Here is a 27,995-nt window from a genome sequence, read left to right on the forward strand (position 1 = left end):
TTTGGTGCGGATGTGTGGACATTTGGCCAATGTTCTTTTCTTTCTTTCTTTGCCGGCTTAGCTTGACGGAGCTGGTCGGTTACGATTACAACTCTACTTTCACTCACCAGGGCCTAGATGGACTGGACTGGACGAGACCTGGTCAGGGGAGGTGGTAGTGCTTCATCTGGTTCTTAGCTACTTTCCCCAGTCTTCTAGGGGCTCCTTCTCTCTTTCGTAGACTCGATGCAGCGTAGGTTGGCAATTAGAGGGCGAACGAGATTGAATCATATCCATGCAACGTGCCCCGGACTAGACCTGTGTCTTTTCCATTGTCTCTTTCCAATCGCAGGGAACAGCAATGATGAGCGGGGACGACAAGGAAACCGATCTGCCCTTTTCTCCTGTCCCCTATCTAAACGACGTATGCGTATACGTACTCGGGACTGAGCAGTGACACGGGAGTGACATTGGTGTTTGTTCTGCGGTCCCTTTGCTCTGGAACTTATCACTAACCGATGACCAAAGCGTGTCATGGTCTCATCATGCTTGCCACATGTCATGTACACTGGAGAGATGCTGTTGTAATGTACTACAGCCTATTCTCCATCTCACCATATACATCCCCGTCGTGTGTCTACGCATGGGGAGGGCACGCGCGAAATCAATGCAGCGAGCGATGGGGAACGAGACGTATGGGACAGTCAGTTAGTCAGTCAGTCAGTCAGTCAGTGACCAGGGCAGGAATCCTTCGTCGTTAGTCAGTGTTCCAAGATCCCGCCTGCCGTCGATTCGTCAGGCGGCAGGCAGTGGAATCGTCCGAGCGAAAAAGAAAGAAGACCCCCTAATCAGAACACCACTACTGGCAGGATTGGATAGTGCTGTGTGCTCGTGCTTGCCTGTCCAACCAACCGTCCGTGGCGCCGCCGCCGCCGCCGCCGCCGCCGCCGTTGCCCAATCAGCCAGTCATCCAGACCAACCCTCTCCGGGGAGGCGAGCCTATGAGAGACACCGACGGCAATAGGGAACTTGGCGAGAGCCCCAATCGGAGGAGACGAAGTGCGGAGCGAGTAAGCAGCCATGGCGGAATGTCAGCCGGGCGTCCATGTGGGTGTGTCTGTGTGTCATGGCAGTGGCCACAGAACGATAGAGCTCCTTGATGGGATATCGCTAACGCCTAGACTTGGGAATGCATGTGATGCTATGCGGTGCGGTGCGATGCGATGCAATGCACGACGATTCTCTGATCAGAAAATCGCGTGACTGGTAGGAGGGTAGTGTAGGTAGGTTATCCTACCTCTGGGGTTCGGTGAGAGGTATGTGCCATCTTACGTTAGACAATGCTCCCTGTAGAGACTCGCCGTGTTAGCAACATATCTCCAGATAACAGACGACTAGAGAACCACCGTGCATGCCCCAAAGTTCCTCGTGGCTTGTACATGTGTTGTTTTGTTTCCACGACCAGCCATGGCCCCCCAGAGCTTCTGCCGAGAGATTCGCCGTCGCCACACACACGCACACGGCATGTCGCTGCCACAGTCATCAACCGCGCTGCCGCCGGCGTCTGTGTATTGTATTGGCCAGGCGGAACACGAGAAATGGTCTGAGTGGACGACACAGCTCCACCGCCGGGCCTACGCGACTGGGCCCAGCAAGGCCAGTATCCAGGGGTCTAATGAGAGAGATAGAGGAGGAAGGAAGCGAATCAAAACAAAAGGGGTCAAAATAAGAAAAGAAAAAAAAACCACCCCCTACATGCGGCCCGCCATTCGGCAGCGGCAGTTGGACTCCACATCCAGCGATACCCAAGGGCCTTTTTGGGTGTGTAGTCATACCTAGGTATGTCATTGTTGCCGTCCCCGGAGAGAGACTGCTCTCAGCTTGGGGACGGTGCAGAACCTCATTCGGGAGGTAGCTAGGTGGGTAGTTGCTGCTTTGGTCCCCTTTTGCCCCAAGCGTTGTGGGTTGGAGATGCAGTGGGTCTTTGGGTAAACAAAACATGGCGAAAGGGGGGGAAAAGGGGCCGATTGTCTGTGCAACACAAGGACTACTTTGAAAGCGAAAAGGGTATTGTCTGCAGAGTCCTCCGTAGTATCTGCACAATGGCATCGACTCTCTGAATAGATTACCATACAGTATCTGGACTTTTGTAATCAGGTCTTGGCATTGCGTCCAGAAGGCGATTTAATGATTGCGACACTCGTTTGGGGTGCATAGAGAGCACCTGCAACTGTACAGACATTACAATGCGAGCAAATTCTCGCGCAGACAACCCGCAAGAAAGCTGGGCAGCATAGTGGAGAACAGTGGAGGCTGTCGGTCCGATCGGAAGGAACCGAGGATGGTGTCGGGTGTCCTCGTTGCCTGCCATCCGCTTGCCGGCCGACAAAGTGGGGCCGCCACTTCAAGAATGACGAAACGGCCGAGCCCAAGGTCCCAAAGGCAACCCCGCCAACAGTGCATTTCACAGGTGGCTTCCAAAGTTACACTGTGCCGTCACAGCGTCAGCGTCCGCGCCTTCAACCTAGAAGCCATTGACCTCCACAGTTGAAGCGACCCAGAAACACTGACGACGACGACAACCTTCAACCACTAACATCGCCTAACAAAGCCAGCAAAGCTTTCTCTGGCAATCCGACACACTGCTGGCCCGTAGGAGGGCGGGGCAGCATGTCGTCGTCGCCTCGATCGCCCAAGCGACGACGCATTCTGGCCTCGATCAATCCGCCAGAATTAAGTCACGCCCGCTCCGACGACTACAACCGTGGCCCTGATGTTGGCACCATCAAAGATGGAGTCCGTCCTCGCTCTTCTGGCCGCGGCGCCGACGATGACTACAGCAAAACAGCTGCGCCCTCGCTATCACGGAGCCGACGTGACGCCCGCAGTCCATCTCGCGAGGAGCCTGCTACTACTGCTACTGGTGCTGCTGCCGCCCCTAGTTCTGTAGCTGGCGACGCAGACCGAAAGGACCAGCACAGGCACGCGCCATCCAAGACCAAGACAAGCAAGTTCCGCTTCAAGTCCGCCCCAACCGGGGGCTCTAGGTCAAGGCGCAGAAGCAGAAGCCCGCGCCACGTTGCCGACGACAACAACGACAATGATGGCCAAGAGCGCAGCCACGACCGCCGGCCCCACCGGCCCCGCCACCACAGTGAAGACTATGGAGACGCCGCCGAACACGACGACGGCCCCCGCCACCACAGCAACCATCGGCACCACCACCGCCGCCGCCGACGGCATCGGTCGCCCACTGCGGCGCCCACGCCCCGCCCAGTGGAAGCGGAAGAAGAGCCCGCGCCGCTCGACCCAGAGGCCGCCTTCCGCGAGTCGCTCTTCGACGCCATGGCCGATGACGAGGGCGCCGCGTATTGGGAGGGCGTGTACGGGCAGCCCATCCACGTGTACGCGGCCGACCGGGAGCGCGGCAGCGGCGGCGGCGAGCTGGAGCGCATGACGGACGACGAGTACGCTGCCTACGTGCGCCAGAAGATGTGGGAGAAGACGCACGCCGGCGCCATCGAGGAGCGCGCCCGCCGCGCCCGCGAGCGCCAGGCCGCCCAGCTGCACCAGGAGGAGGGCCGTCGCATCCAGGCCGAGATGGAGCGCAGCCTGCGCAGGGGCGAACAGCGCCGCAAGCGGAGGGCGTGGACGGACCGCTGGGACCTCTATCTCGCGGGGTGGGCCGCGTTTGCCGGTGCCGGTGGCGGGCCTGTGGGCGTCGAAGCGCCCCAAGCAAGTAGCGGTGCAGGAGCAGCAGCGGCGGCGGGGATCCCGTGGCCCGTCGACAGGGCGGACGGCGCGCCCGTCGACGAGCAGTCGGTGCGGGCGTTTTTCGTTAACGGCCTCGGCCTCGACGAGGTCAGCGAGAAGGAGTTCGCCGCCCGCCTCAAGGACGAACGCGTCCGCTGGCACCCCGACAAGATGCAGCACCGCCTCGGCGGCCACATCGACGCCGCCACTATGCGCGACGTCACGGCCATCTTCCAGGCCATCGACGCCCTGTGGAACGACTCCCGCAAGAGCGCTGCGTGATTACCTTTTCCCTCCAAGTTATAGATATAGATATATAAATGATACCCCCTTCTTCTTTTACTTCTCTGCTGTGTCGGTCGCAACCCGTGACATTGGATACCCCTGTGGCAGACATCGCGGAAGAGTGTTGCACCCAGCAGAAGTTCATGACGTGGTGCAGCATGCTCTAGGTATTCTCGGGATATTATGGGAATATGTATCGCACGTCTCCCGGGTAGATCCAAATACCTGTAGACACCAAACCAGAGGGAACTACCTTAGTGTCTGTCCATTTTGAGACATTTTACGTTTATGTCTCGGCAGAGAGGGGCAATGATGGATTTCTCCTTCGTTTCGCATTTGCGATTTATCTACGTTTGTCCCCTGCAGGTCCTTGTTGTTACCTACCTACGTACGTATTCACGCCTTTGGGGGGTTTTTTGTTAAAAAAGAGACAGGGTGTTTGTTGTTTGTCTGTTCGCCTCCCCACACGATGTGGCGGGCCCCCCTTTAACCCTGAGCGGGTACCTACGTAACAGAGGCAGACAAACGGATAGATAGGTAAATATACTGGCGTTCTATGCTTTGGCTAGTGTCAGCAGCCGGTTTTGAGGTTCCATGTCGTTTGCGGTTGGCGTTACACGCACAGGAAAGCAACACACGACCAGGACGGCAACAACAATGACGAAGGCGGAAACGGGGAACGGAACCCGGTTTTTACCCTGTCATAGGGAACCACCAAAATGGAAACAAGACCGCTACACTACGTATACTGTACTGAAGGGCGGTGGCGGAAGCGGAGGCGGAGGCGGGGGGAGGGGGATGGCAGACAATGTGAAACCTTTTTCAATAGAGGGGTTTAGTTCAGTGTTTACTTGTTTTTTTCCCACGGTAGAGGTCTTGCTTTTATTTGCTTGCTTGCTTAGCCTTCTACCCTTGGTGCATCTGCATCTGCATCTGCATAGAAACCTGCGAATTCGCCATGCATGCGTGCATACATGGAACATGCTACATACATAGACGGAGACAGGTAAAAGCTGCGTAACACTGTTCCCACACTTGTCCATCTGTCCGTCCCATCTTCTCGTTTCGTTGTCTCCACATCTCCCAAAAGTCGTTGACGTCAGTGCAGCGTCGAACGGCACAGGCCAGGATCCGTTATTTATTATGGAACAGAAGAGGGAGGGAGCGTGGGGACAAGACAAGTTAACTGATGAAGCCGCAATCGCACAAGGGTCCTCAGTTAGTAGTTAAGGCCTGGTATGTAGTTAAGGCCTGGCATGTAGTTAAGGCCTGGTATGTGTAGGGAGGCAGGTAGCAAAATGGAATATTCCGTTTCGACTTATTATTCACTGGGGGACGATGGAAGGGATCTTGCTGGTCGTAGGGCTTAATTTGGAGGTTTGACGGGTACTGAGAAACCCTAGGCTGGGTGCGGTGGGTTATTGATCACGAGTGAAAAGGTACGTATTCGACTTTTCCCATGACGGTGTTAAGTAACACTCCGCAAAGTTAGAACGCGGGGGGGAGAGAAGTGTATCTGGCCGAGGGGCAAAATAGGTGACGAAAGACAGTCCTTGGCAAACAGTTTTCTATGAAATGAACATGTTGATTGCTCACTGAACAAATCTTATAGCACAAGACGACGACGATAACCCACAGTGCCAGTAAATCCCAAAGAAATCATACAAGTAAACATCGTACCATCTCCAACAGTTCACACCCCATTAATCAGCAACGCGCCCCGTAGCTATCCCCCGCCATTGTCCCTCCAGTCGATTTAAAAGTTGGCCAGCATGGCGGCGCCGCCGAACAGGGCGCCGACAGCCATGGCACCCGTCTTCATGGGGGCGGCGGCGTTGGGGCTGGTGGCGGTGGCGGCCGTGGAGCTGGCGGCGTTGCTGGCGGAGCTGACGGCCGAACCGACGGAGCTCGTGTACGAGGCGATCTCCGAGGTCAGCGAGTCGCGGGCCGAGCCCGTGGCCGTGGCGAGCACCGAAGAGTACGACGACAGGCGGTCGCTGGCCTCGCTGGTGACGGACCTGATCTGCGAGCTGGCGTCTGACGTGATGGACGACAGCACCGAGCTCGAGTGCGACGCCACGGAGCTGCTGCTGGAGAGCAGCGAGCTAAGCGACGACGACAGGCTCGACAAGCCCGAGGTGGGGATAATGCCGTTGGTGGTTGTGGTAACGTCGGTGGCGGCGACAGTTGTGGTTTGGGCCTGTGCAATGTCCCCGTCAGTAATTGTGCCGATGCTAGGTCAACAGTGCTACATACCGAAGCCAAGGCAGCGGCAAAGCTGACGATGATGGCAGCGCAACGCATTTTGGATTTGGGTTATGAAAGACTTGGTCGATGGAAGCGAGAGAGAGGTAATGGGAGAAGGACCGACGGGGGTGGAACACTGGAGAATGATGGTGTTTGTTGGCTTGTGCAGTTGTTCGTCAGAGGATGTTGTATGCAATCGGACAGTAAACGGGGAGAAGATGGTTTATATACATGTCTCGGCGGGCTGTTCCCTACCTCAGCACAGTGCCGTCCGAGAAACAAGGGCAGGGTAGGGTAAAGCAGAGCAGGGCAGGCGCCAAAGCTGCCGTCATAGAGTTCAGACCAAAAGCAGATCAGCCACACCGTGGAACGCAGGGCAGCTAGGTTGCCTGCGGGTTCCCCGATGTAAGCTCGACGGTGACCCACCCTGCAAGGTGAAGGTAATCACGGTGGTTCGTAGTGGGCTGTGATATACCAAGGTGGCGCACCAGGTGAGAGCCGGACCGGAGAGCCGTCGTCCGTTCCGGCCTGCGCACGCCGCGCTAAGATAGTCCTGATCTCAAAATAACCTAACCGGGTCGGTGTTGGGGGTTCTAGGGGTGTTGCCCAGAGACGCTGGAGGGGCCACAGAGCAGCTGTAGCCGAGGAGGCGCCTTGTGGAGGCGCCCGCTGGTGGGCGGCCTCGAGAGCGATGTCATGGTTGCGTTGAAGCCGTCGGTTCTTGACTCTGCTACCGGCCTCATTTGGCGCGGGGGGGGAGAGGGGGACCATCCGGAGCTTCTGGCCATGGCTGTTCCCTGGCCATTGTCTGCTCGTAGCCAAGTGTTGACTTGACTTGGCCGAACGAAGGCGGTGGACGGGTCGGTGGCGGATCCAAACATGTGTCGTCCCATGGCTACGGGCTTGTGTACATGTACGGGAAAGCACAGCACAGCACAGCACAGCACAGTACGTACTTGGATGAGCCCGCGATCCTCCCGGCAGCCCGGCGTGACGCAAGAAGGGATACAAGACCCCCCTCTTGTTCCATTAGCCCAAAGCTACTGCACGGGTGCGTGTCATTAGCTCTGCAATCCCAGGGCGAATCCCTGCCGACTCCTGCAGACCCTGCATGCCAGTCCCAAAAGCCGCTGAAGCCACACCAGTACGAACCACGGCCGAGCATGGGTCCAACTCTATTCCGACCCCTCTCGAGGAACAAGATTCCATTGCGTGATGGAAAAGTCAAGACGGAGGTGGCTATGTAGCGGTATCCATAGCCGTAGCCGACCGTAGGTGTATCCAGAACCAAAACCAAAACCAGGGCCTGAGCCAGAGCCAAAGCCAGAGCTACTTAGTAACACCATAGTAGAGCCAAGCCACGGGAAAGCCAAGACAATCCACCTCAATTCGGTGGGCCCCGGCACTTGCTCCATGATGTCACCGCAACTCTGACTAGCCGCGTCGTTTCCAGCGTGGCAAGCCTACGGAGTATTGGATCCCAAAAAGCCACCAAAAGTCACGTGGCGGACTGATTGTCGGACCAAGCGTTCGACCCCCCGGGGAGGTGTAGGCCATCGCTGCCCTCCGGAACAGAAGTCTGCTTAGAGAGATAAATGGGAGCTAAGGTACATCCGTCGCTGTGCTCAACTTGCCCTTGACCCGACGCACACATCGGGGGGCGTGGCGTCCGAACCTCTCAAGTTCGACCCCCTGAAAACCAAATGTGCATGTCGATTGAAATGCACATACAGCTGTCCGTCAATTGTTTATCCGTTTCTGCTTCCTCGTTAAATGTCGCGGTACGGCGAGATACCCTTTTTGAGCTGTTGCACAATCTCGGCCGCGTATTCCAAACTGTTGGTGACAAAGTCGTAGCGCTTGCTTTCAGTAGCCTTGTAGACGACGAGCTGGTTTCACCCCTAGTTAGCGACTCGCCACGATCCGTCTTCTTGTTAGGCGCCTTGTATCATCACGTACCTTGAAGTTGGTGGGGTGCTTGCGCGAGACCTTGCACCCAACGACGTTGCTGAAGTGGACCGACGTCGTCTTCCCGTCGCTCTCGACCATCTTCCCACCCGACGCTGGCATGATGTGGATGTACTCGCCGTCAATGGCGAAGAGCTTCTCCGACAGCAGCCGCATTGGCTGCTTCCGCCAGACCGTGTATTTCTTATAGTTGGAGCCGACGCCGAGCTCGTCTTGCTTTAGTGCCTCCTTGGCTAGTGGGTGAGTCCCCATGATCTTGGCCCTTTTTGACTTGCTCCAACTCGCGTTGTCCGCAAAGAGGAGCGGTCTGGGCGACGAGCTGCTCGGTGAGCCCGTCATGGTCAGTGGCCCGTCCGTGGCAAACCGGCGCCTGTAGAGGTCTAGGTCCGTCACATTTCCGAGCGAGGCAACGGTGCGGTCCAGTAGCACCACCGTCCCCGAGTTTGGTACTTTTAGCACGTGGTTCGCCTTGTCCAGCTGCCTCTTCCGACACGCCGTGTCGAGGACCTCGGCCAGCCACGTTCCTGTCGTCACATCGAGCGTGATCATTTGCCCCGGTGCAACGTCGGCTGAGTGAATGTGAATGCGCAGGAGCTTCTTTTCCCCGCGGGCCGTGTTCTGCGACGACGCAGGTTGCGCTGGCTGCGGCATGTCGGCAAACATGGACGTGTCCGCGCGGTACGTCGTGTTGAGGAGCGGGTTCTCACGGGGCTGTGCGAGAAGCTGCTGCTGCAAGACGGCGTCTGGCCGTGGCGTGTTCCGAGGTGTCAGATCCTTGTCATCGGGCTCCTCGGCCACTGCCTCTTGCTCAAACTGCGGCGTCATGCGCTGGTTCTCGGCAAACTCCGACTCGGAGGCCTGTACCAAGGCAAAAATGTCGTAGACTTTGGAGTTTGAACGCGACCGCCCGGCTTTGTTGTTTGCCGTCGTGAACGAAGTGAGCTGCTTCCTGCGGTCCAGCGGCGGGAAGTCGTCGTCCACCTCGCCATCTTCTTCCACCATCCGCAGCGTCCACCAATTGACGTTGAGCTTGTCGCTAGGGAGTGTAGGCTCCAGCTTCTCCTCGTTGTACCGCCAGAGACTGAGGCCGATCAAATCAGCCACCGTCACTGACCTGTCTCCACCTTCACCCTGGTGTACGGTCCGGCGAATGAGTACTTCGAAGGGCTTGGAAGGGTTTTTGGAAAAGGGCGAGTAAATGCGGAGCATGATGGGGCTTGGATCGCCCTGGCCCGAAAGCGAGGCAAAGCTGTCAAATGGAAGGGCCGGCTTCGTCTTCTTTGCCTTCAAGGCCGCAGAGAGCAGGCTTTTGGGTTGGAGCATGCTGAGGGGCCTGATGGTGCTCATCGGGCGCGGAGGCGGCAGATCGCCCATGGATACCTGCAACGGGGCAGGTATCGCGGACTTGCGGATGGTCAACCTCCTTGTAAATTCCCGAGGTGGCGTGCCTACTACTTGGTCTCGGGGCGACGTGTTCATGGCGTGCTTGACAGTGTCCAAGATGGAGGCAGACCCAAGGCTCTCGAGGAACGCCGAGGACATGTCGGAACCGTCCGAGTCCTCGTCTTCGTCGTCATCTTCCTCCTCTTCGGGGAGAAGATCGCTCTCGTGACGCCTGATGCCCATGGTCGGCTCGGCAATGGTCGGCTTGGGGGGCACCTTGGGACCACCGCGGCCGGCCGCACGAGCCGCTTCCCTCTGCTTGTGAAAGCCCGACGCATCGAATTCGTTCTCCGAGGACATTTCGCTGCTGGTCACGGTGTCGCGGCGTGCCCGCTCCTTGACCGTCTCGAGGGCGGATTGGGAGCCCCGTCTGGGGGCAGGCTTGGGCGACGAGAGGGTGGTGGTCTGGCGAAGGGTGGACGACTGAAGTGGTGAGGAGCCGGATCGATTGCGCAGGGGCATCTTTGCAAATTTTATCTGCTGGGCGGCGCGCTGGTCCGGCTCGTCATCACTCTCGTCGCTCAGGTCGCTACTGTCATCGTCTTCCATCTGCTCTCGGCGCCTCCGCCGCTTAGTGGCCATGCCGGGGCCGACCGTGTCGGATGCTCCGCCACCACCAAATAACCCCCCCTCATCACCCTCATCTTCAAGCGATAGGCCAGCTACTCGCGGGGCTTGGAAGTATTCGGATGCGACGGCAGTGGGGATTGGGGGCGAATGGGTCCGCTTGATGAGCGCCGGGTTGGGGCGCCAGCCGGCCGACTTGAAGGGGGGGGCATTGAGGAAGCTCTCGTTCAGGGTGAAGAGGCGCTCCCCGACGCCGTCGGCCACATCGTTGAGGTAACTGGTGCGCAGTTGGTAGAGGACCAGACTAGATGAAGATGGAATATCGAAGTCAGCGGCCTTCCAACAACCAGCAAGGGATGAATCCGAGCCACATACTCCTCGACCTGGATCATAGACATGGCCAATGCCTCTGCCGCTTGGTACGGAAATTGCGCGTAGTTGTTTGTATCTGCGGCTGCCAAACACAGTCGCAGGTGCAGTCGTGATCGCTGTCCCCAATGGGTCGTTCCTGGTAGTTGTGCTTCCGCCCTTGAGAGATACCGTACTGTTGGTAGTTATAGACTTGAACCACCTGCAGCTGGCATCACATGACGGCGCGAGGGGAAGGCCTTTGCAAAGGCAATTGGGCTGTCAACATCGAAGGGTGTACTATGTAACTATGTCAGGGAAAACAGCGAGAGCAAATGGCACTTTTCCGTCTCGACAACAGGTGGAAGACAGGCGCGGTTCTGAGCCGTCGAACAGAAGGACGGGGGGACGCCTGCTTGTTAAAGCATGCCCTGCACTAGCAGCAGCCGCATTTGCGGGGATGCAGCTCTGCGGCGCCGAATGTTCTCTGTAAGTATTCGTACTGTGTATTCATGTATGGAAGGACAGCACACAAGGCAAAGTAGGTGTCCGCCCCGGTGTTGATGAAAAACCCCATTCGCGGCCATCAGGCTTGCCATACACATATTTGTATCTTTTTCATGACCCTAAATTGAGAGGTTATTCTGAAGCCTAGGGTCTTATACGTATTCTGTGAATGTTTCGATACATCCATACACAGCACGCAGATCGGTAATCTTGGTGGGGTACATGCACTCCCCACTTTATTTTAGGCAGGCCTGACCGTGGGGCTCTACAATAACAAGACGTTCACCTGCAGTTTTCTGGGGGTGACAACCTCGCAACATCGTTCGCCGACGACGCTAATCACGGAAAGAACGTAACCGCGCACCGTGAAAAAGATGGCTCTCGTCGACTACTCCGACTCGGACGAGTCCGACTCTGAAGTTGCGCAGCAGCCCAAGGACGCCAAACCGGCTGCCGCGACGACGGCGACATCGAAAAAGTCATTTCAAAAGCTCATCGACAAGGGCAAGATCATGGTCCAGCTCCCGACCGCTGCCGGCAGTACCAGCGAGGACGCCCCAGAGCCCCCAGCCAAGCGGGCCAAGACGGCAGCCGGCGGTAGCAGCCGCTTCAGCAGTTTCGGTTCGTTCTTGCCACCGCCAAAGGCAGCTGCGGCTGCAACAAAGGCCCTAGCGACGAAGACTGGCGGCAGCACGCTGCGGCCTGGAGTGAACCTGAAGACGGGCGCGGAACCTGCATTCTCCCGCGGAGGCGAGGACTACGACCAAGCAGCTTCCTCCGGACCGAGGAAAGGCCCAGCAGGACCGTCGATCCCCGAAGGCCAAAAGCCCGAGTCGGAAATCAAGTTTGTCGGCAAACCGCTCATGTTCAAGCCGCTGTCCGTGTCGCGGAAGCCAGTCAAGAAAAAGGTTCCTGCCGCAGTCAAGCCCGGCGCTTCGGGGACTTCAAACGAGAACAAGGCTGCGGCAAAGGCACCCGAAGAGCAGCCGCAGAAGAAGAAAGTATCGCTCTTTTCTATGGGCGAAGAGGAAGAAGAGGCAGGTGAGAGCAGCGCCCCGTCCCACTCTGCTGCTGGCGCTAGCGCTCTGTCAGACGGCGGCGCGTCCTACGAGCCCATGTTTGGCCAAGACGCAGACAGCCACGAGGCCGAGGAGGCGTCATCGCTGGGCGGCGCATACGAATACGACGACTCCTCTCACTACGGACAGCAGCAGCAACAAGCTGCAACACTCGCGCCCACCCAGCAACAGCCACAATCACTCAGCTCGATTGCCGACGGCCTCGAGCTGTCGGCGCATGTGCGGCGGGAGCTGTTTGGACGCGGCGGTAACATGGGTAACAACAACAGTGGCAGCGGAGCCAACGCGCGCGTCATCAACTTCAACATGGAGCAGGAGTACGAGAACAACGAGGCGCTGCGCGCGTCGGGCGAGCAGCAGGTGTACAACCCCGTGCGCGCCATCGCGCCCGGCAAGCACAGCCTGCGCCAGATGGTCAACATGGCGCAGAACAACCAGACGGCGCTGCAAGACAGCTTCGCCCAGGGCCGCAACAACCGCCAAGACGCGGCCAGCCGGTACGGATGGAAGTGATTTTTTCTTTCTGTTTTATCACTAAAGTGAACATGTATGAGTATGAGAGTGTGCGTGTGGGGTTACGGCATGCTCGTCGCATGAAGACAGGGCAATGCAGTCAGTCTCTCATACACCTAGGGGAGAGCAAGCAGGCGACGGCGGCAGTTGCGGAATGAAGCCTCTGTCAGAAAGAGTTTGATGATCAACGATAATATCCTGCCCTGCTCTGATCGATAATAGTCCGCGGGCAGTGATGGACGGAAGAAAGCATTCAGCAGGAGGAAAGGGGCAGCAAACAAGATGAGCAGACTGACTGCCTGCCCATAGTAGTAAGTATATCACAGCACCGGCGTCTTTGGTGTCATGTCTCAGGTCCGAGTTTTGTAAGAAGTTATAACCGAGTCAGTTCCCTGCCACGCTTACCTACATATCTACCTAGGTTACTTCGTATCTAAGTCTGTACCCCATCGATGATGATCGATGAACGGGTTAGACTTGGAAGGGAAGTACCTACACAAGGCGTGATGCTCACCAATAAAAAAATGAAATAAACAGATAATATGAAGGCATCCGGTGGTGTGGTGTGATAATAACAATGGTTGCTACGTACGTATCTTGGTTGCGGCCTTGAGGCTCTCTGTTCTCTCTGTCCCTCCCACTCACTCACCCCCTTTTCTCTCATCCTCACTCACATTGCCCCGGGAACGTGATACCAGAAAACAAAAAGTGTGTCTGTCCGTCAATAATGACATATATATATATATATTGACAGCGTTTTTTTATCTCCTTTCCCCGTTCAACTTTGGGTGTGATTAAAAGCGGTAAATATGTACGGGCGAACAAGCTGATAAAATAACAAAAAGCTAGGGGCGAGCGAGAGACAACCCCAAAAAAAAAAAGGGATGGCTCATTCACCCCCGCTGCAAGCACGTCTCGACAGGCGCCCGCTTGCCGTTGTTCCACTCGCCGCCCATCAGCATGCCCCACTCGCCGCGGGTGATGGGCGAGATGTCGTCGTAACAATTTGGGGTTATAGGCCCGACGCGGAGGTGGGTGGTGGTGGCCGCGCTGGTGGGCGAGGCGTCGTAGAACCGGCTGGAGAGGGGCGTGGAGATGGGGGTCGACCCGCTGAGGATGCCGTCGATGGAGAAGCTCCAGTGCGACGCCGCCGTCGCGGCGCTCGAGGGCCGCGCCGTCCGGTCGCCGCCGTTGTAGTCGTCGGCAGCGGCGGAAATCACGGCGATGCTGGGGCTGCTGCTGGTTCCTGGCGCCAGCATGATGTGCTGATGCTGCTGCTGCTGCTGCTGCTGCTGCGGCGGCGGCGGCTTCTGCTCGGGCCTTCCCATGAGTGCTTTCATCTCACGCCGTAAAGGGGAAAGCGGGGCGGCGTGGCGTTTCGGCACTGGTTTGTCGAATTTTGTCTGCAACTTGAGGGAAATGTTCCTCCCCGGCGGTGCGGCTGCAAGCTTGGGAGTTGCGCGCCGAAGAGCCTCCAGCTGGGCGTTTTCGATGCTCATTGGCGGAGCAATCTCGACCACGACGGATCGGGCCAGGGAGCTACTGCGCGAAACGCTGTGCGAGCTCGATATGTCGATGTCGGTGGCGCTGTCGGTGTCGGTGGTGTTGACATTGATCTGGACGTTTCGGTACCAGGCCTCAATGGCATCCAGCTCCAAGTCTTCAGCGGTTACATCCAGGCACTTGACCGAAATCTCCTTCTCCTCGGGGGCCCAGGTCTCAAACAAAGGGGTCGCGACGCAGGCCATCTGGGGAGTGTCCGGGGACGGGATCGGTGTGTCGTCGTGCACCTCGTCTCTGCTGGCTGGCTCGGGATGCGGGGGCAGCTGTTCGCTAGTTCTGATGCTAGCACGAGTAGCAGGAGCAACGGCATCGACGTCGTTTTCAAGCCCGCTCTCTTGCTCGAGTCCGCCGTATGCACGGCTGTACATGCGGCACACGTCGGAGAGGGCTGCGTCGCTGACCGGCTCCATCCACCGGTATGCCGCCAAGAGGTCGCTCTTCCGCAGCCTCTGGCGGCCGTTGGCCAAGATCAAGCGCCGGAGCTCGTCCACCGCATCTTCCAGGCGGGACGACGCTTGCGTTCGGGCATATGACTGGAGGGCCGTGCGAAAGGTGTACAAGTGATCTAGTGAGAGAAGGACCAGGGGCTCAGAGGCGTAGAGTCTCTCGTTCTGTACTACGGATCGCTGTACAAGGTCGGTCGACAGGCCCAAGGCAGCTGGCGAGACGACAGGTGGAAGCCAGTCGGCTCTGTTGAGAAAAGTCAGTATGCCCGCCTCGATCTACTTGTAGCACCAACCTGTCCTTCGGAATGGAGGTGCAAGACGAACCCAATCTTGAACTTGCGCGCGGCCTTGTCGATTGTCTGGGCCAGTATCTTCTCGTCACGTGCAGTCAGGGGGCCGACATGGGCGAGCCTGAACCCAAACCGATTGGGATGCCGCAGCAGGGCCCCAGACGCCATACTGCCCGTGAAAGAAGTTGCTGTTGCTGGGGACGACAGGGCTGTAAACGGGGTGGCGGGAGTCATGGGCATGCTGCTAAGGGGCCTTGGGCTGGTGGGCCAGCGGAGCCGGTGGCTGAATATCGAGTCCGAGGTGAAGTTAGTTGAGGCTGTCGAGGCTGAAGCCATGGAAGCCTCACTGAAGGCGGGCGAGATGGTGCCATTGCGGAAGAGGTGGTGGTCGTGGTGGATATGAACTATCCTCTCCTTTATCTGGCCATCCGAGGCGTGAGATGCCGAGCTGGTGGAGCGGACGAGATGCCTGATGCTGCTGAGCCGTGACACGGCAAAGTTAGGCCGTGCTGGAGTGTTGGAGACGGAGGCGAGTGCCGGCACTGGAGGTGAGGCCGGGGAGGCGAGCGGCGACGTGGGAAGCTGGTTATCCCTCCGGACGGCGATAAGAGTGACGGGCGACACTGACTTCCTCGCCAGCCTCTTGGAGGCATATTCTAGAGCCTCGCTGAGGCGGCCGGGCAGGTAGGAGCCATCGACAAGCGGTGTGCCGGCCTCGAGAGGCGAAGAGATGTGGTCCTTCAGGCTGAGGCGTATGGCCATCTTGACGTGCCCGTCCAGAAAGAGAGATGGCGAGCCAAGCAGAGACGAGAACGACGGCGAGGAAGCAGGAGAAGAGGCTCAGCAAGGCTCCAAAAGACTGGTTGATAAGTCATGGGCTCAGGATGCCGAAGGAATACCGGTCTCCACACTCTGGTCCAATAACAACAACTACACCGCTAAGGAGGACGAGAGAGGAAGACGAGCTTAGACTTGACAGGCTCGTGACTATAAGAGAAGGCCCGCCACAGACCATAGCATGTCTCTTGCAGTAGGTATGTTGTTGATGGCAACAACAGGCACGGCACAACAGGCAAAACCACGGGTGTTGAGGTGATGAAAAAAGACTGGGCGGCGGCAACTCGAAAAAAACAGAGAGTCGGAAATCAAGACAACAAAAATAAACGAGAGATGAAACGCGGAACCTTCTTATTGCTGTCGCTGTCTGCAAGTTGGGGTATCACAGAACCGACCAAGAGTGAGTGAGTGCCTGTGTTTCATCTCGTCGTCCGTCCCACAAGGCTGGGTCGCTGCAGCGGCAGGCTACGGTTCGACTCAAATACCCAGCATGTTCGCGTTGCAAGGGCCGGGGGGACTCTCTCGTCTCGTCTCTCGTCTCTCGTCTCTCAGCTCTCGACCTTACACTGCTTGTTGTTGGCTAGCCAGCCCGCCCGGCTCGCCCTGGTTCCATGGGTGCATACTGTACTGTGTTGTGTGCGCTGCCCGTGTGCGCTGCCCGCGTGCGGGCGTGCGTGCGTGCGTGCGCGAGTACGTGATTGTGATATGTGATCCATGGGTGATGAGTGATGGGTGATGGTGATGAGCGATAACACAACGCCAATGCCCTTCCCTGGGCCTGGACGTCGGCAAGCAGAGCCCACTGAGTGGGTGGGTAGCCGAAGGGCGCTTCGTAATGTTAGCTGAGGGACCCGAATTACAGAAGAATTCCCCACGTCGCCATGCCCACCTGTCAAGTCGTGCACTAACCAGCCAAGACCAAGGGTCGCTGTTCGCCCGAAGGAATTGGTCTAGTAAATCGGGGTTTCTAGGGCCGGGGTTGGGCGGCTAGCTCTTCGCGGGAAGCCAATGGGCTAAGCTACAAGGTTCGTCTGTTCTCGAGGCCCACAAAACGCTCCCTAGGGCCATCCCTCCGCTCCACTGTTCTTGTGGATTGTCTTCTACCACTTTTCTAGGCGTCGTGGTTTCAGGCGGCCATCAGTGCGGGGAAAAGCTCCATCCCGTCGTTGTCTATTCCATTACTGCCCGCTGAAAAGACTCAAAGAGCCTTTGGGTTTGGACTTTGGGCAAATGGGCAGGGTACACGCGCGGGCGGCAGGCGGCTATTTTCGCGATCCTTCGCGCAAATTTACTATCACTTGCCAGCCTAGTGGTAGGTAATAGGCGGCATGCCCGCTGGCGCGCTCGTAGCGGTGAAAGGGTCCCGCATCCGATGCATCCAATGTCCAAAGCCCCCTTTTGTTGTTAATTTGCACGCACCGCACAACTCCATTATTTTCAATTTGTCATTTCCATGCTGGCCGCTGCCAAGCCAAAGACGCTAAAGACTACTACTGCGTACACCTCAACTACTGCCTCCTTTAGTACACTTAATTACCTTGCCTTTGGGTAGCTAAATAAATGTCTTGCCCATGATGGGTCCGGCCTCCAAGTTCCCCACAATGTCCAATGAGTGACAACCGTCTCCAAGAAGCCGGCCCAGTTGCGGGCCCATCAGATCAGCAGCGTCCTCGAGTCTATAGACTGAGCACAGGGCGCTATAGATCGCATGGATGACACCTAATATTTATCGTGGCGATTGTCAGCTGCGAGATGTGCCCAGTTCGGTGTGCCCAATCACCATCAATGGCATCTAGCCACATCCGGCCAATCCTTACACTGCTCTGCTTGTCTTCCCTATCGTATCATATGTCACTTACTTGTTGGAACCTCTCCAATTCGTGCTCTCTATCCGTAAGGGTCTTCCTTCCTGCCTCCCTGCTTGTCCAGATCCGAAGACAGATAGCTTCCTAGACTCATCTCGCTACTGAATACATCCTTCCTTGTTCAACATACTAGTAATGGTAAACTAGGCGTATTCACCGTCATGGCACACTCAGGATTGCCCGCCGATCCATCGCTCAAGCCCCAAGCATCTCAGAAGAAAATGGGGAGGGGAAGGAAAAAACCTCATATCTCTTGTGGGAAAAGACCCTTGCAGCCTTCCTGCTTGGCTGTCTACGGGATTCCGCCTATGATGTAGTCTAACAATGCCAACACAACACATTGGGCCAACCAGACCTGTATCCGACCGACCATCCGCCACCCCGCCTTGTTTTGAAGAAACACATGCAGAGGAGACCCGAGACAGCCCCTAACTCAGGAAGGCCAAATTCCCAATCACGGCCCTTTTTTCGCCTTGACGCCGTCGCTACCAGATCCATCCCTTCATGCAGCCTTCTTGTGCGACGAGAAAAAAGAGGTCCAGGTCTGTTTGGCCTGTAAGCAATACCAGCGACGATGTTGAACACCTTATCCCTTCGTAACAATAGCCGCACGCAGTAGTACCAGCCAGAAACACCAAGACGTAAAATCAAAATCCCCCCCACCCGTCCACAAATTCCCAAGGTTCCCACGCACGTGTGCGTCCCCGCTCCCCAAAAACACTCAGGGCATGTCTCCCTCATGGAGCTCGCCGGTTGCTTGCATGCTGATGTCTCCCAGACTGTCCATCTGCCCCGAGCATGCCGATGAGTTTTCCCATTCTGCACGACCCTTGTCATCAGCCGGCCGTGACGCTGGACGCGATGCTCGATGAGTCGCTGTAAAACATACCGGACCCGTCCTCCTCTAGCTCTTCGACGGTGAGTCTATGTAACGGCTCGAGGACACCTATTTCACTGTTAGTCATCATTGTCCGACTCTTCACACTGCTCGCCCCCGGTCTTCTCAACTTACTGCGACTGAGAAGGAGGAATTCCTGCGCCTCCTCGTCCTCTGCTGGCTCCCTCAGGTTGAAGTACTTGCTGCACTCCTTGATCACCCTCTCCGGTCCGGCCACGATGCGTGTCGATACATCAATGCGCCTGGCAACGTAGTTATCGCGCAGGTATCCTAAGCATCTCATGCCGAGAGTCCGGGCCGTATCGATAAGTTTGGCGCTTCGTCGCCTGCCCTCTTCCGTGTCCCCGCAGACGGGCGATGGGCCATACTGGAATAGCTTTTCCTGCAGGAAAGACTCCACCTCGTCGGCAATGGCAGAATCAAAGTAGCCGAGTAAACCAGGGGCCCACTCCGGAATATTGTCTAATCCTGCTAGGATTACCTCCTCGCGAGACTGGTTGGCGTTTTCGCGAGGATAGTCGAACACATCGCGCTCAAAATCTAGAAAGGATTTGCCCTCCACGCTTTGTAAACTCATGCATTGTTGTGAAACATGCTCAATCAGACTGTTGATCAACTCAGCTCGGCTCGCCACGCGACAGAAAACCGCGGCTGCCACGTGCAGAAAAGGGGCGTTGCTGTGCTGCGTTATCTGCCCAGTAATACCGTTCCTGAGGGTACGGAGCACCTTTTCTTCCATCACATTGCTCTGCCTGATCAAGTTTGTAATAATCGAGTCCGTAGCCGCCGGGTTCTGATTAATGGTAATGAGTTTGTCCACAAACACATTCGATTGACCCCTGGCCCAATCCGTGTGTAGAATCTTATTTTCGTTCCTTGTGAATAGGTAGTGACCCTCCGTATCTTCATTGTGATCAAGACGCTGGTCCGGCACATCGGGGCCCGTGGGTTCACCCCTCTCCGTATATGCCATCTCCAACGGCGCGATCAGCACATCGATGAGCCCAATGATGCGCTCATACGAGGGTGGACGTGACGGAGTTCTCCGCGTCACTGCTGTAATCATCCTGGCAAATTGTTGAGGAAGATCCAGGTTTTGGTCTGCATAGATGATGTACAGCAGATGTTTCAGGAAATGATGTTCGAGGAACTTTGCAATCTCGTGGCGCCCTAGCTTGACGAAGGAAAACATGAGATCAAAGACCTCGGGCCATGACCGAAGGTTGGTGTGGAAATTTTCCCAAAGGGCCTTGAAGATAAGCATGACGCCTCTCATGGTTGTATGTTGGGGCTCGAAATCGTCCTCGCCATTCCCGTCGGTCTCGCGGATCGGTATGCCGTATTGTATGGGCAATTCTGCTTTGATCACTTGCAGTATTCGAATCATCAAGTTCGCCGTCCCTTGGCGGACTTCGGCATCCGGGTTCTTCTGGACCAGCATCTTCACGGTTTCGGTGTATCGGCTGAAGTACTCCATGGCGGCGAGACTGCAGCGGACGCAGCCCTGACACATCATGTCGATGGTATGCGCCAGCGAGAAGAAGTCCGGGGCATCCTTGGTTCTCGAGGCAACCTGGTCGAGATGGCTTAAAGCCATTGTAATTGCGAGGTTTTCCATGTCGTGCTTCCTGGAACATCGGTGGCGGGTGACGCTATTCATATGATGAAGCGCCAGCTTGACGAACTCAATCTGATAGGGATCATAGAGGCAATGCCTTCTAAGCAGAGAATTGTTTTCCTCCGACATGAACTCGTCCAGTTTCCGAGAGATCGGGACGCGCAGCGGGCTAGTAGATCCAGGGTTCTTGAGCAGTTCCTGCGCCTTGGCCAGAGATGAGGATCTCTGGTAAAACAGCATGTATGCGCTATACGTTTTGTCGTAGACCGTATTGTTTTCGAAGTGGGATCGGTAGTCAGGGCCGCCAAAGCACGAACTCTCTATCATAGCGGGATCCCAGGGGGTGACAACATCGTCATTGAACTCGACCCACACTTGACTATCGCTCTGCGATGGCCTCTCTCGGATGTAAGAGTAGTAATGACCTGATTCGGCAGTCCCGGAATGAACGAGGATACCGACGAGCTCGAATATGTCTTCAGATTTCTCATCGGCGGGGTTGCTTAAATGGTCAATGGTATATGGCCGCATGTCGACTTTGCCTGGAAACGTGAAATAGTCGTTGATCTTGCTCCTCTGAAGGGTCCGCAGATTAAAGTCAAACCGCTTGAGATGGAATATCAAGTTGTCTGGCACATCTTTGAGGCAGGCTCTGACTTCAGGTCAGCTATCTGGGTTCCCGCAGAGATATACCAAAAAAACAAACCTCTTGACTGCGTCGACATGGCGATCGCAAGTCGAACACTTGTATTTGTTGTCTGCTCCTGGTTAGCATACCCGAAACACGAGTGTTTTCACAAAGGGTGCATGACCATACCTCCTTCCATTATCTCGCCATCGACATAAGCCTGTAAACTCTCTTGCAGAGAACTCTTGCCTTTGATGTCGCATTGGATGGCTGAAAATGGCTCCAGTCTCTCGGATATGTGCTCGCATTCTTTGGAGGAGACTTGCTGGACCAGCTGACCACCATAGAAGGACCGAAATTGATGCTTCTCCTCGCTAGTCAAGAGCTGACCCTCCCAACGATCGAAAAGCAGGTTGTAGAATTCGTCCACGTCCATCTGGTTGTGGATGTCGATTTGTGTGTCCTCATACGTCTTGATATTCGCGACGCACTCGTCGGGAGTTACGTATCGGCGAATGCTTCCTTGCATGAAACCAAACAGCTTCTGCGTCTGGAATAGCAGGGCCTGGGAAAAGTCGGCGTCTCGCACATCCGCTTTGAGCATAAACCGGCGGAAGTCGACATTCATGAAGAGCTGCGTGAACAACGAGTTGAGATAGCAAGTATTGGATAGGTTCTTGAGGCCAACATAGCCACATGGTGACCTGACAGCCTTAGATCTCTCGAACTGCTGCAGGAGCTCATATCCATAAAACTCTATAATCGCGGCGATTAGCTCGGCCTCAATAAGCATTGGGGGCAGGGTAAAATACCCTCTTCGTCTGGGAAAACTGGAACTAGCTCATCGAGATCCTCCAGGAGCCACATGGTCTGGGGCGAGTCGCCGTCAATGAGGCCAAACATGATCTGGGTCAGCATTATCCTGCTTTGAGGATTAAGTACTGGCCGAATAGGCTCTGACTTGACCTCCGCATCCCCAGGCGGAAACAAGTGCTTCCAAAATATTTGTCGCGCAAGACCACTATAGGAGTTAGACAGTGAAACCCCAATGATGCGTGAAGAAACCAACCTCGAAGCTTTGGCATTCCAGTTCCGTGTCTGCTCGGAGCTGCACACGATGGTATGGAGCAGCTGAATCAAGCTACTTGCAACGTGGTCGACGATGTCAGGCTGAGTTAGATCCTGTCGGGGTTTTAGTTAAAAGCCAGAGATACCACATTTCAGGATCAGCATACCTCAAATGTTGTGTACGCAAGAAGCAGCCGGCTCCAATCATCCAGGAGTTTTTGGACATCTAGGATCCGAGATTGGACATCTCGCAGAGCCTCGAACATTTGGTAGCAAAGGTGCAACACTTCGGTGGAATTGCCTGCATGTGCAATAGCCGGGCCAACGAGTCCCGACACCAGTGGCCAAAAGAATTCCCGAAACTCATCGGTGGTTGCATTAGGCTCACTAAACACGAAGCAGATTGTCAGCCCGACACTAGACATTGGTGAATAGGATGAGACTTACACAAGGTGTTTGCCAACTTTCTCCACGATAAGAAGTGCAGTGTTCTGCCTGAGCGCCGCCCGCTGGTCATGAAGGAGTAAATCTTCAAATAAGCCAGGAACTTTGGAATGTGCACAGAATGCCGACATGAAGGTATTGCTGATGCAGCAGGACTCCAAGATGCTGCGAAGACAGAGCGTCGCGTGCTTAGTAGCGCTATCCGAAGAGCTAGGTGATAGGGTTGTCAATAGAATGGTCAAAAGGCGATCCAAAAGGGGCGCATCGAGAAATGGGGCTGCCGAGGTCGGAAGATAAGGATCTAATCGCGGCATGTTAGCATCAACACACCCCCAGATTCGCGGAGAGTCGGCTTTACCTTTCAGGAGAGCCACGAAACATTCCACCAAAGCAGAGCTCACATCCATTTGTAGCTCTTGTCTCGGACATTGCGCAATCACCTCAGGGTCGGAGAGCGCAGGAACCAAAAGAGACATTGCTCTAATCAGGGAAGCAGAGTAAGATTGCGGCCAACCATCTGCATACTCTTTTTGCTCTTCAAAATCCCCAGGGGGAAATCTGCGGCGTTGAGTGCCAAGATATTCGCGCAATGCATGCACTGCGTACAGAGACTTGAACGCTTGGCCAAGGGGAAAGAATTCCTGGTAGGATGTCGAAGGATTCCCGATGGCTTTCAGAATATTCTCATCAGCCGGTAGCTTCACCAAGAAACTATAGATCTGCAAGTGAATGACGTGTCAGCGCCAATCAATAAGAGTTAAAGGTTATAGGTGTCAATCTTACCTCTTGAGATAATTTCTGTTCCATCGATAGGTACTCCCACAACTCTTCAAAGTGTCCAAGAATTTCCACCTCCACGGGAGACGCTCCGGGACGTACACGAGCCGGGGAGCCTGATGTGTCAGACTCCCGTTTTACAAGTATGATGCCGTTCTGAATCTGAAGATCTTCAAGAGACTTGCATATCTCGCTCTCTTGAGGTGCAAAGGGCCGGCCTCGATAGTAGATCCGATAATTATTGAACCCTGTAGCCTCCCGCAGGCTCGCCAAGAGCGACGCTGCTGTATTGCGCTTTCCTATTTCAAGAGGCTTAACCTCTGTCTGCAAGTCGCCGTCGAATGACTGGAACTTCAACTCTGCAGAATCTCCCTCGACTTCATTGGGAGGGTCGAGGATGAGGGCCCGTAAATCTGGTGCCGAGAAATGTGCCTTGGCTTGGTGAATCCGGTGGAACTCTCTGAGGACAGAAAGCGAGCGGATAAACAAAAGTTCCTGCTCAAGGAGCTGTTGATCTGTGACGACTATGACCATGGAGTCGTCGTCACCGCTCGTTGCGCCATCGGCAGAGGCCTTCAGCTTTGCAGCCGCCGAAGATAGCTGTCGAAGACATCGACTGACGAGTGCCAGGTGCACCTTTCGCGCGCGGTAGTGAGGAAAAGACAAAATGGATCGGCTGTCGACATAAACGTCATTGACTAAGGTATGAATGGCCTGCTGCTCAATAGTGTTTTCCGGCGCGGTAAGGATCAGTCGCCATAGTTGCTCGATCCCGGCTTGGTCGAGGTCATCGTCATCGAGGATAATGCTCGTAATGTCGTTGACAAGAGGAAGGACTCCTTCACAGACAAATTCGAGCGTGCCAAGGCAGAAGCATTCTGGGCCAAGAGCCGGCAGGTATTCCGAGAAGCATGTTGACGTAAAGGGATTCCCGCCCGGGTGTCGTTTCAAAGAATTGTTCAACAGCTGCCATGCAACGTCCCTATCTTCCCGGCACGCGGCTCCGGGGCCAACGAGTAGATGCCAAAGCCTAGGCCCTAGGTCTTTTGTGATTGTCGGCGACTCATGATAGAGGATGAACATGAGAAGTTCCTTGCGCGGCGTGTTCTGGGGGCCGCTGAGAACAGCCGGAAAACCCGCGCTTCGCGCTGCGGGAATAGCATCCTCCAGCTCATCAATCAGGAGCCTCGTCAAATCATGCTCTGCAGTCAAGGCATGCAACTCGCGCGGCACATATGGGCGCGCTAGGAGGTTCATCACCCAGAGACTGCCAATTGTAGGGGATGACCTCTGAGCAATATCGTTGAAGCAGTCCAAGTAGAGCCTCCGCCGGGTCTCCGTAGCCGGCCCATAGCCCAAAATTTCCTTAAATTTCTGGATAGCGAACTGTTGGATGTCGGCGTGTGCTATTGGTGACTGCGGTCCAAATGCAGACGACTTCCGTATCAAACGTACGCATAGGTCAAACGGCGCCGGGTCTGGAACTGGCCTGTCAAAACCGGATTTGGTATGCAAATGCCTGAAGATCTGTTCACAGAACTCGCGCATTGTTGGGCCAAAAGCCTCCACGCCGACCGTGTTCAACTTTCCTGCGAGATATACTAGGCTGTCGTACGGGTAGAGGTTTGTGATCCGGCTTGTCATCCTGATCAAGGCATCCGACACCCGCGGGTCTTGGGTTGAAGTGACAGTCTGCCACAAGGCATCCGTATGTGCATTCGTATAGGTCCCAGACACTAAGAGAAACCCGACGATATTACTACTCTCGATGGTTATCTCGGGGTGACAAGTGGGCCCAAGAATATATGCAACCAGTCCAGTCCGGAGAAGAAAGTCGGCAACATATTGCAAGAAGGCGGTACTCGGCTCATCCGCTGGTTCGTTAAACTTGCGCCAGAACTGGACGAGATCGGTGCACATGGCCGAGACTGCCATGACTCGAAGTTGCATCTGACTCGACATGATGAGCTTGCTGTATGTCGTGAACTTCCAGTGATAGGCCATGGCCTCTGGCACGTGCTCTAAGGATATTGGTGGGTGATTCTGGCGATGCTCCTTGATGATGTCTATAGGCACGATTTGGTTGGTGCTGAGACTTATTCGGAATATCTCTGTCAACGAAGTGAGAAGATTCGAGGCGCCATCGGAAGAGAGATGGTTGACATGTTTGTCAATGACATTGGCGAGCGCTGCTGATGTGCTGCTGTACAAGGCGTAGCCACGAGCGATGATCCCCCGGGTGCTCTCCATGACCGCCGTCTGATTCGACAGCGGCATCTTGCGGAAGTTATATTCGAGGAAGTTGGCAGCGAACGCGCACAAGTATCCCAGGCTGTCTGTGAGCTTAGGAAAGCGCAGCACGAGCCCGGACTCGATCTGGACCAGCTTCCAGAGGAAAGCAAACGAGCCGCCGCTGTTGTTGTGGAAGCCATGGAACGTGTCCAGAATCTCCGATACCTCCGCAAGATAGCTGAAATCATCGTCGGCATTTTGCAGTTGTGACGTTTGCAAAGTGATCTCTTCCTTTCGGGTCAAGTTGCTAAGAGCTTGAACATAGAACTGCGAGACAAGGTCGGGCAGAGATGGGTAATCAGCTGCTTTGCTCTGAATCAAAGACTTGATATCGAACTCGATGAAGTATGCAGATAAGCCGGCAAAGGCCTTGAAGAACCCAAATATATCCTGCCGCGCCTTGGCTCGCGGATATGGTGACCTGCAATCAGAGTTAGAGTCGGCTGCAGTACTCGGTGGACGACGACACGGGCTGCGGGGTACATACTTGCGGTTGACCAAGAAGAAGACCATGTCGGGAAGGTTGACCCAGACCTCTCGGTTTTCATGGAACGACTGCACCACCGTCTCGAACGGCGACGTCCTGGCGAAGGCCAAGTACTTCTCGATCCAGTCGGTCAGCCCTTGACTGACCGTCTCATCTAAAAAGCTGTCAGCACATGCAATACGGGCTGCCGAGTAATAATTTGAGTGGGAAGGGGGGGTCCTACGAGTGCAAAGGTACTGTGTTAACCTATTTATAACATCCAAATATGGCTCGGCCATGTCGCGGAATGGAAAATCTGCCGTGGGGTCTGGTAAATCCACCAAGGGGCCCTGCACCATTGAGTGTGGGAAGCCGTCCAAGATGGTCACCGAAGCCTGGTCACCAAACTCGCCGTCGTCGTCATCTGGCTGGACCGAGATGATCTCGATAGGGGGGCTTCCACCGCCCGACGATGACGAAGACAACGACAGCGGAGTATTAACAACTGTATCTTCCCGAGACATGTCGACCTCGGATTCCTCCACACTGATCTGGACGGCATCGGCGGGGACGTTGGCGGCTACTGTCTGGTCGTGGAGCGAGGGCGAAGGAGGAGATGACGGAATGGCCTCGAGTGGACGAGAAGGAGTCCGCACATTAATCGTGACCCGACTCGACCGCGGGCCTGAGGGAGGAGGCTGCGTCTGGGGTGGTTGTTGCTGGTTCTCGGGGGTTGTGGGTGTGGTGGGGTCGGTGTCAACCTTCATGGCGGAGTCACTCTTTGCCTCGGGGCCCAAGTCACCGACGAGAGGCGAGGCAGAAGCAGAATTGACCGTGTCGACGGACCGGCTTCTAGAGGCGCCGCTCAGCGAGGTGCGCCGCCGCTTTCGGGACGAGATATCACTGTCGTCAAATGGGTTGGGGCGGGTTGAGCAAGGCTCGGACGAGACAGCACGTTCTCTCGACTCGTCGGCGGTCGAAGCTTGAGCCATCTGGCTTACGCAAACGGGGACAATGGAAAGGCAGCTCTAGCTCCGGGGACGGGAGAGCTCCGCTCGAGGAAGCTCGGCGACAGCTTCTTGACCCTTAGCATGTGTGGTTTTTGTGAGGTGGGGGAGGCTCGATGATGGACTGGGGCACGGGCGGCAGCCGAAGCTACTACCTAGGTAGGCTTTGGAGACCTGGGGGAGCTGCCCTGTGTGGGAACAACCAAGTTCCGGTAAAGGACAGGGATACAACCTCAAGGCTGCCAATCAAAGAGAGCCGTGCACTGTAACTGACACTAGCAAAAAAAGGATGAGTTTTATGGGGGTTTTTTTTCTGGGTCCCGCGCCGCGGTTTCCTGAAGTGGGGGAGGGGAGGTTGACGGGAGCTCGGGAGAGGGAAGTGATGTAAGTGGGCAAGGGCCTTGCGGTTTGAGAATCAACCTGGAAGCAGCCTGGAACCTGAGAGCAGGCAGGCTGCAAGCTCCAGGCGATTGGGAGAGGTGTGGTGAGTGTGGTGTGGCAGGTAGCGCTGACTTCGGACAAGGCGGGCTCAACCTAGCGAGCCCGGCCTGGAAGGTAAGGTATGGGACCAGTGGGGTCTTGCCAGAGGCGGGCCAGGCGGGCCAGGCGAGCTAGGCGGGCCAGGCGGGCTGGTGCGGAAAGAAGAGAGGGCTTCGATGGTCGCGATGTCACGTACCTAGGAAGACAGAGCCTTTTCAAAGCTGCCGCTGGAGAAAAACAGCAAGGCTGAGCAGAGTGATCAACAACCCTCTTCGTCTCTTATTACAGTACGCAGTACGGATGTTCGGGGCGATTCGAGGTCGACGCCCGGGTACCGCTGTGGATGAGAAGACGGTAATGGTAGGTGCGGCAGGTCAGGGAAGGTAAGGTGGGCAAGGACTCGCGGAGGCGGGGGGTGGGGGGACGGGGTGGTGCGGGGCAGAGGGTGTGTGTCCAAAAAAAACATTGGGCACAATTGATGCTCACTTTTAAAACCGACAAGGTAGGTACATGGCTTCCAGCGGGAGAAACAGCTTCAAGAAAACGCTTGATACACAGGCCCGAAAGTGGGAACCAGATGTGTCATTCCTGAATAACAGAATACCCGTTAGTTAACTTTAAGATTAT

The 27,995-nt window shown here is 55.8% G+C and overlaps 6 protein-coding genes across 6 annotated transcripts; 2 read left to right on the forward strand and 4 right to left on the reverse strand.

Annotated features, from left to right (window-relative positions):
* Positions 1–2,664: 2,664 nt before the first annotated feature.
* B0T26DRAFT_607493 (uncharacterized protein) lies at positions 2,665–4,005 on the forward strand (the record flags this gene model as incomplete). The annotated part of the gene is made up of 3 exons (XM_060435842.1): positions 2,665–2,743; positions 2,930–3,057; positions 3,274–4,005. Coding segments are annotated over 3 exons (939 nt in total), but the record flags the coding sequence as incomplete, so codon positions are not given.
* Positions 4,006–5,773: 1,768 nt separating this feature from the next.
* B0T26DRAFT_739656 (uncharacterized protein) lies at positions 5,774–6,321 on the reverse strand (the record flags this gene model as incomplete). The annotated part of the gene is made up of 2 exons (XM_060443740.1): positions 5,774–6,140; positions 6,188–6,321. 2 exons carry the CDS (start codon positions 6,319–6,321, stop codon positions 5,774–5,776), a joined length of 501 nt encoding a protein of 166 aa, XP_060298336.1.
* Positions 6,322–7,772: 1,451 nt separating this feature from the next.
* Positions 7,773–10,824, reverse strand: B0T26DRAFT_218241 (stress-activated map kinase interacting protein 1-domain-containing protein). Its single transcript, XM_060433827.1, has 3 exons — positions 10,618–10,824; positions 8,224–10,546; positions 7,773–8,153 (listed from the first exon to the last, which is right to left on the reverse strand). The coding sequence occupies exons 1-3, from the start codon at positions 10,638–10,640 to the stop codon at positions 8,034–8,036; spliced, it is 2,466 nt and encodes an 821-aa protein (XP_060298337.1). The 5' UTR covers positions 10,641–10,824; the 3' UTR covers positions 7,773–8,033.
* A 647-nt stretch (positions 10,825–11,471) lies between these two features.
* On the forward strand, positions 11,472–12,689 carry B0T26DRAFT_749819 (mitotic checkpoint regulator, MAD2B-interacting-domain-containing protein; the record flags this gene model as incomplete). Its single annotated transcript, XM_060445154.1, has 1 exon — positions 11,472–12,689. The coding sequence occupies one exon, from the start codon at positions 11,472–11,474 to the stop codon at positions 12,687–12,689; it is 1,218 nt and encodes a 405-aa protein (XP_060298338.1).
* An 893-nt stretch (positions 12,690–13,582) lies between these two features.
* On the reverse strand, positions 13,583–15,750 carry B0T26DRAFT_674123 (uncharacterized protein; the record flags this gene model as incomplete). The annotated part of the gene is made up of 2 exons (XM_060439679.1): positions 13,583–14,942; positions 15,023–15,750. 2 exons carry the CDS (start codon positions 15,748–15,750, stop codon positions 13,583–13,585), a joined length of 2,088 nt encoding a protein of 695 aa, XP_060298339.1.
* Positions 15,751–18,526: 2,776 nt separating this feature from the next.
* Positions 18,527–26,873, reverse strand: B0T26DRAFT_770944 (uncharacterized protein; the record flags this gene model as incomplete). Its single annotated transcript, XM_060446542.1, has 11 exons — positions 18,527–20,858; positions 20,913–20,967; positions 21,024–21,590; positions 21,647–21,855; positions 21,904–22,016; positions 22,070–22,289; positions 22,350–22,647; positions 22,705–23,065; positions 23,130–25,836; positions 25,903–26,056; positions 26,126–26,873. The coding sequence occupies 11 exons, from the start codon at positions 26,871–26,873 to the stop codon at positions 18,527–18,529; spliced, it is 7,764 nt and encodes a 2,587-aa protein (XP_060298340.1).
* Between the last annotated feature and the right edge of the window lie 1,122 nt (positions 26,874–27,995).

The sequence above is a fragment of the Lasiosphaeria miniovina genome (genome assembly GCF_030549165.1).
Source record: "Lasiosphaeria miniovina strain SMH2392-1A chromosome Unknown B0T26scaffold_3, whole genome shotgun sequence".
NCBI classification, from domain to species: domain Eukaryota; kingdom Fungi; phylum Ascomycota; class Sordariomycetes; order Sordariales; family Lasiosphaeriaceae; genus Lasiosphaeria; species Lasiosphaeria miniovina.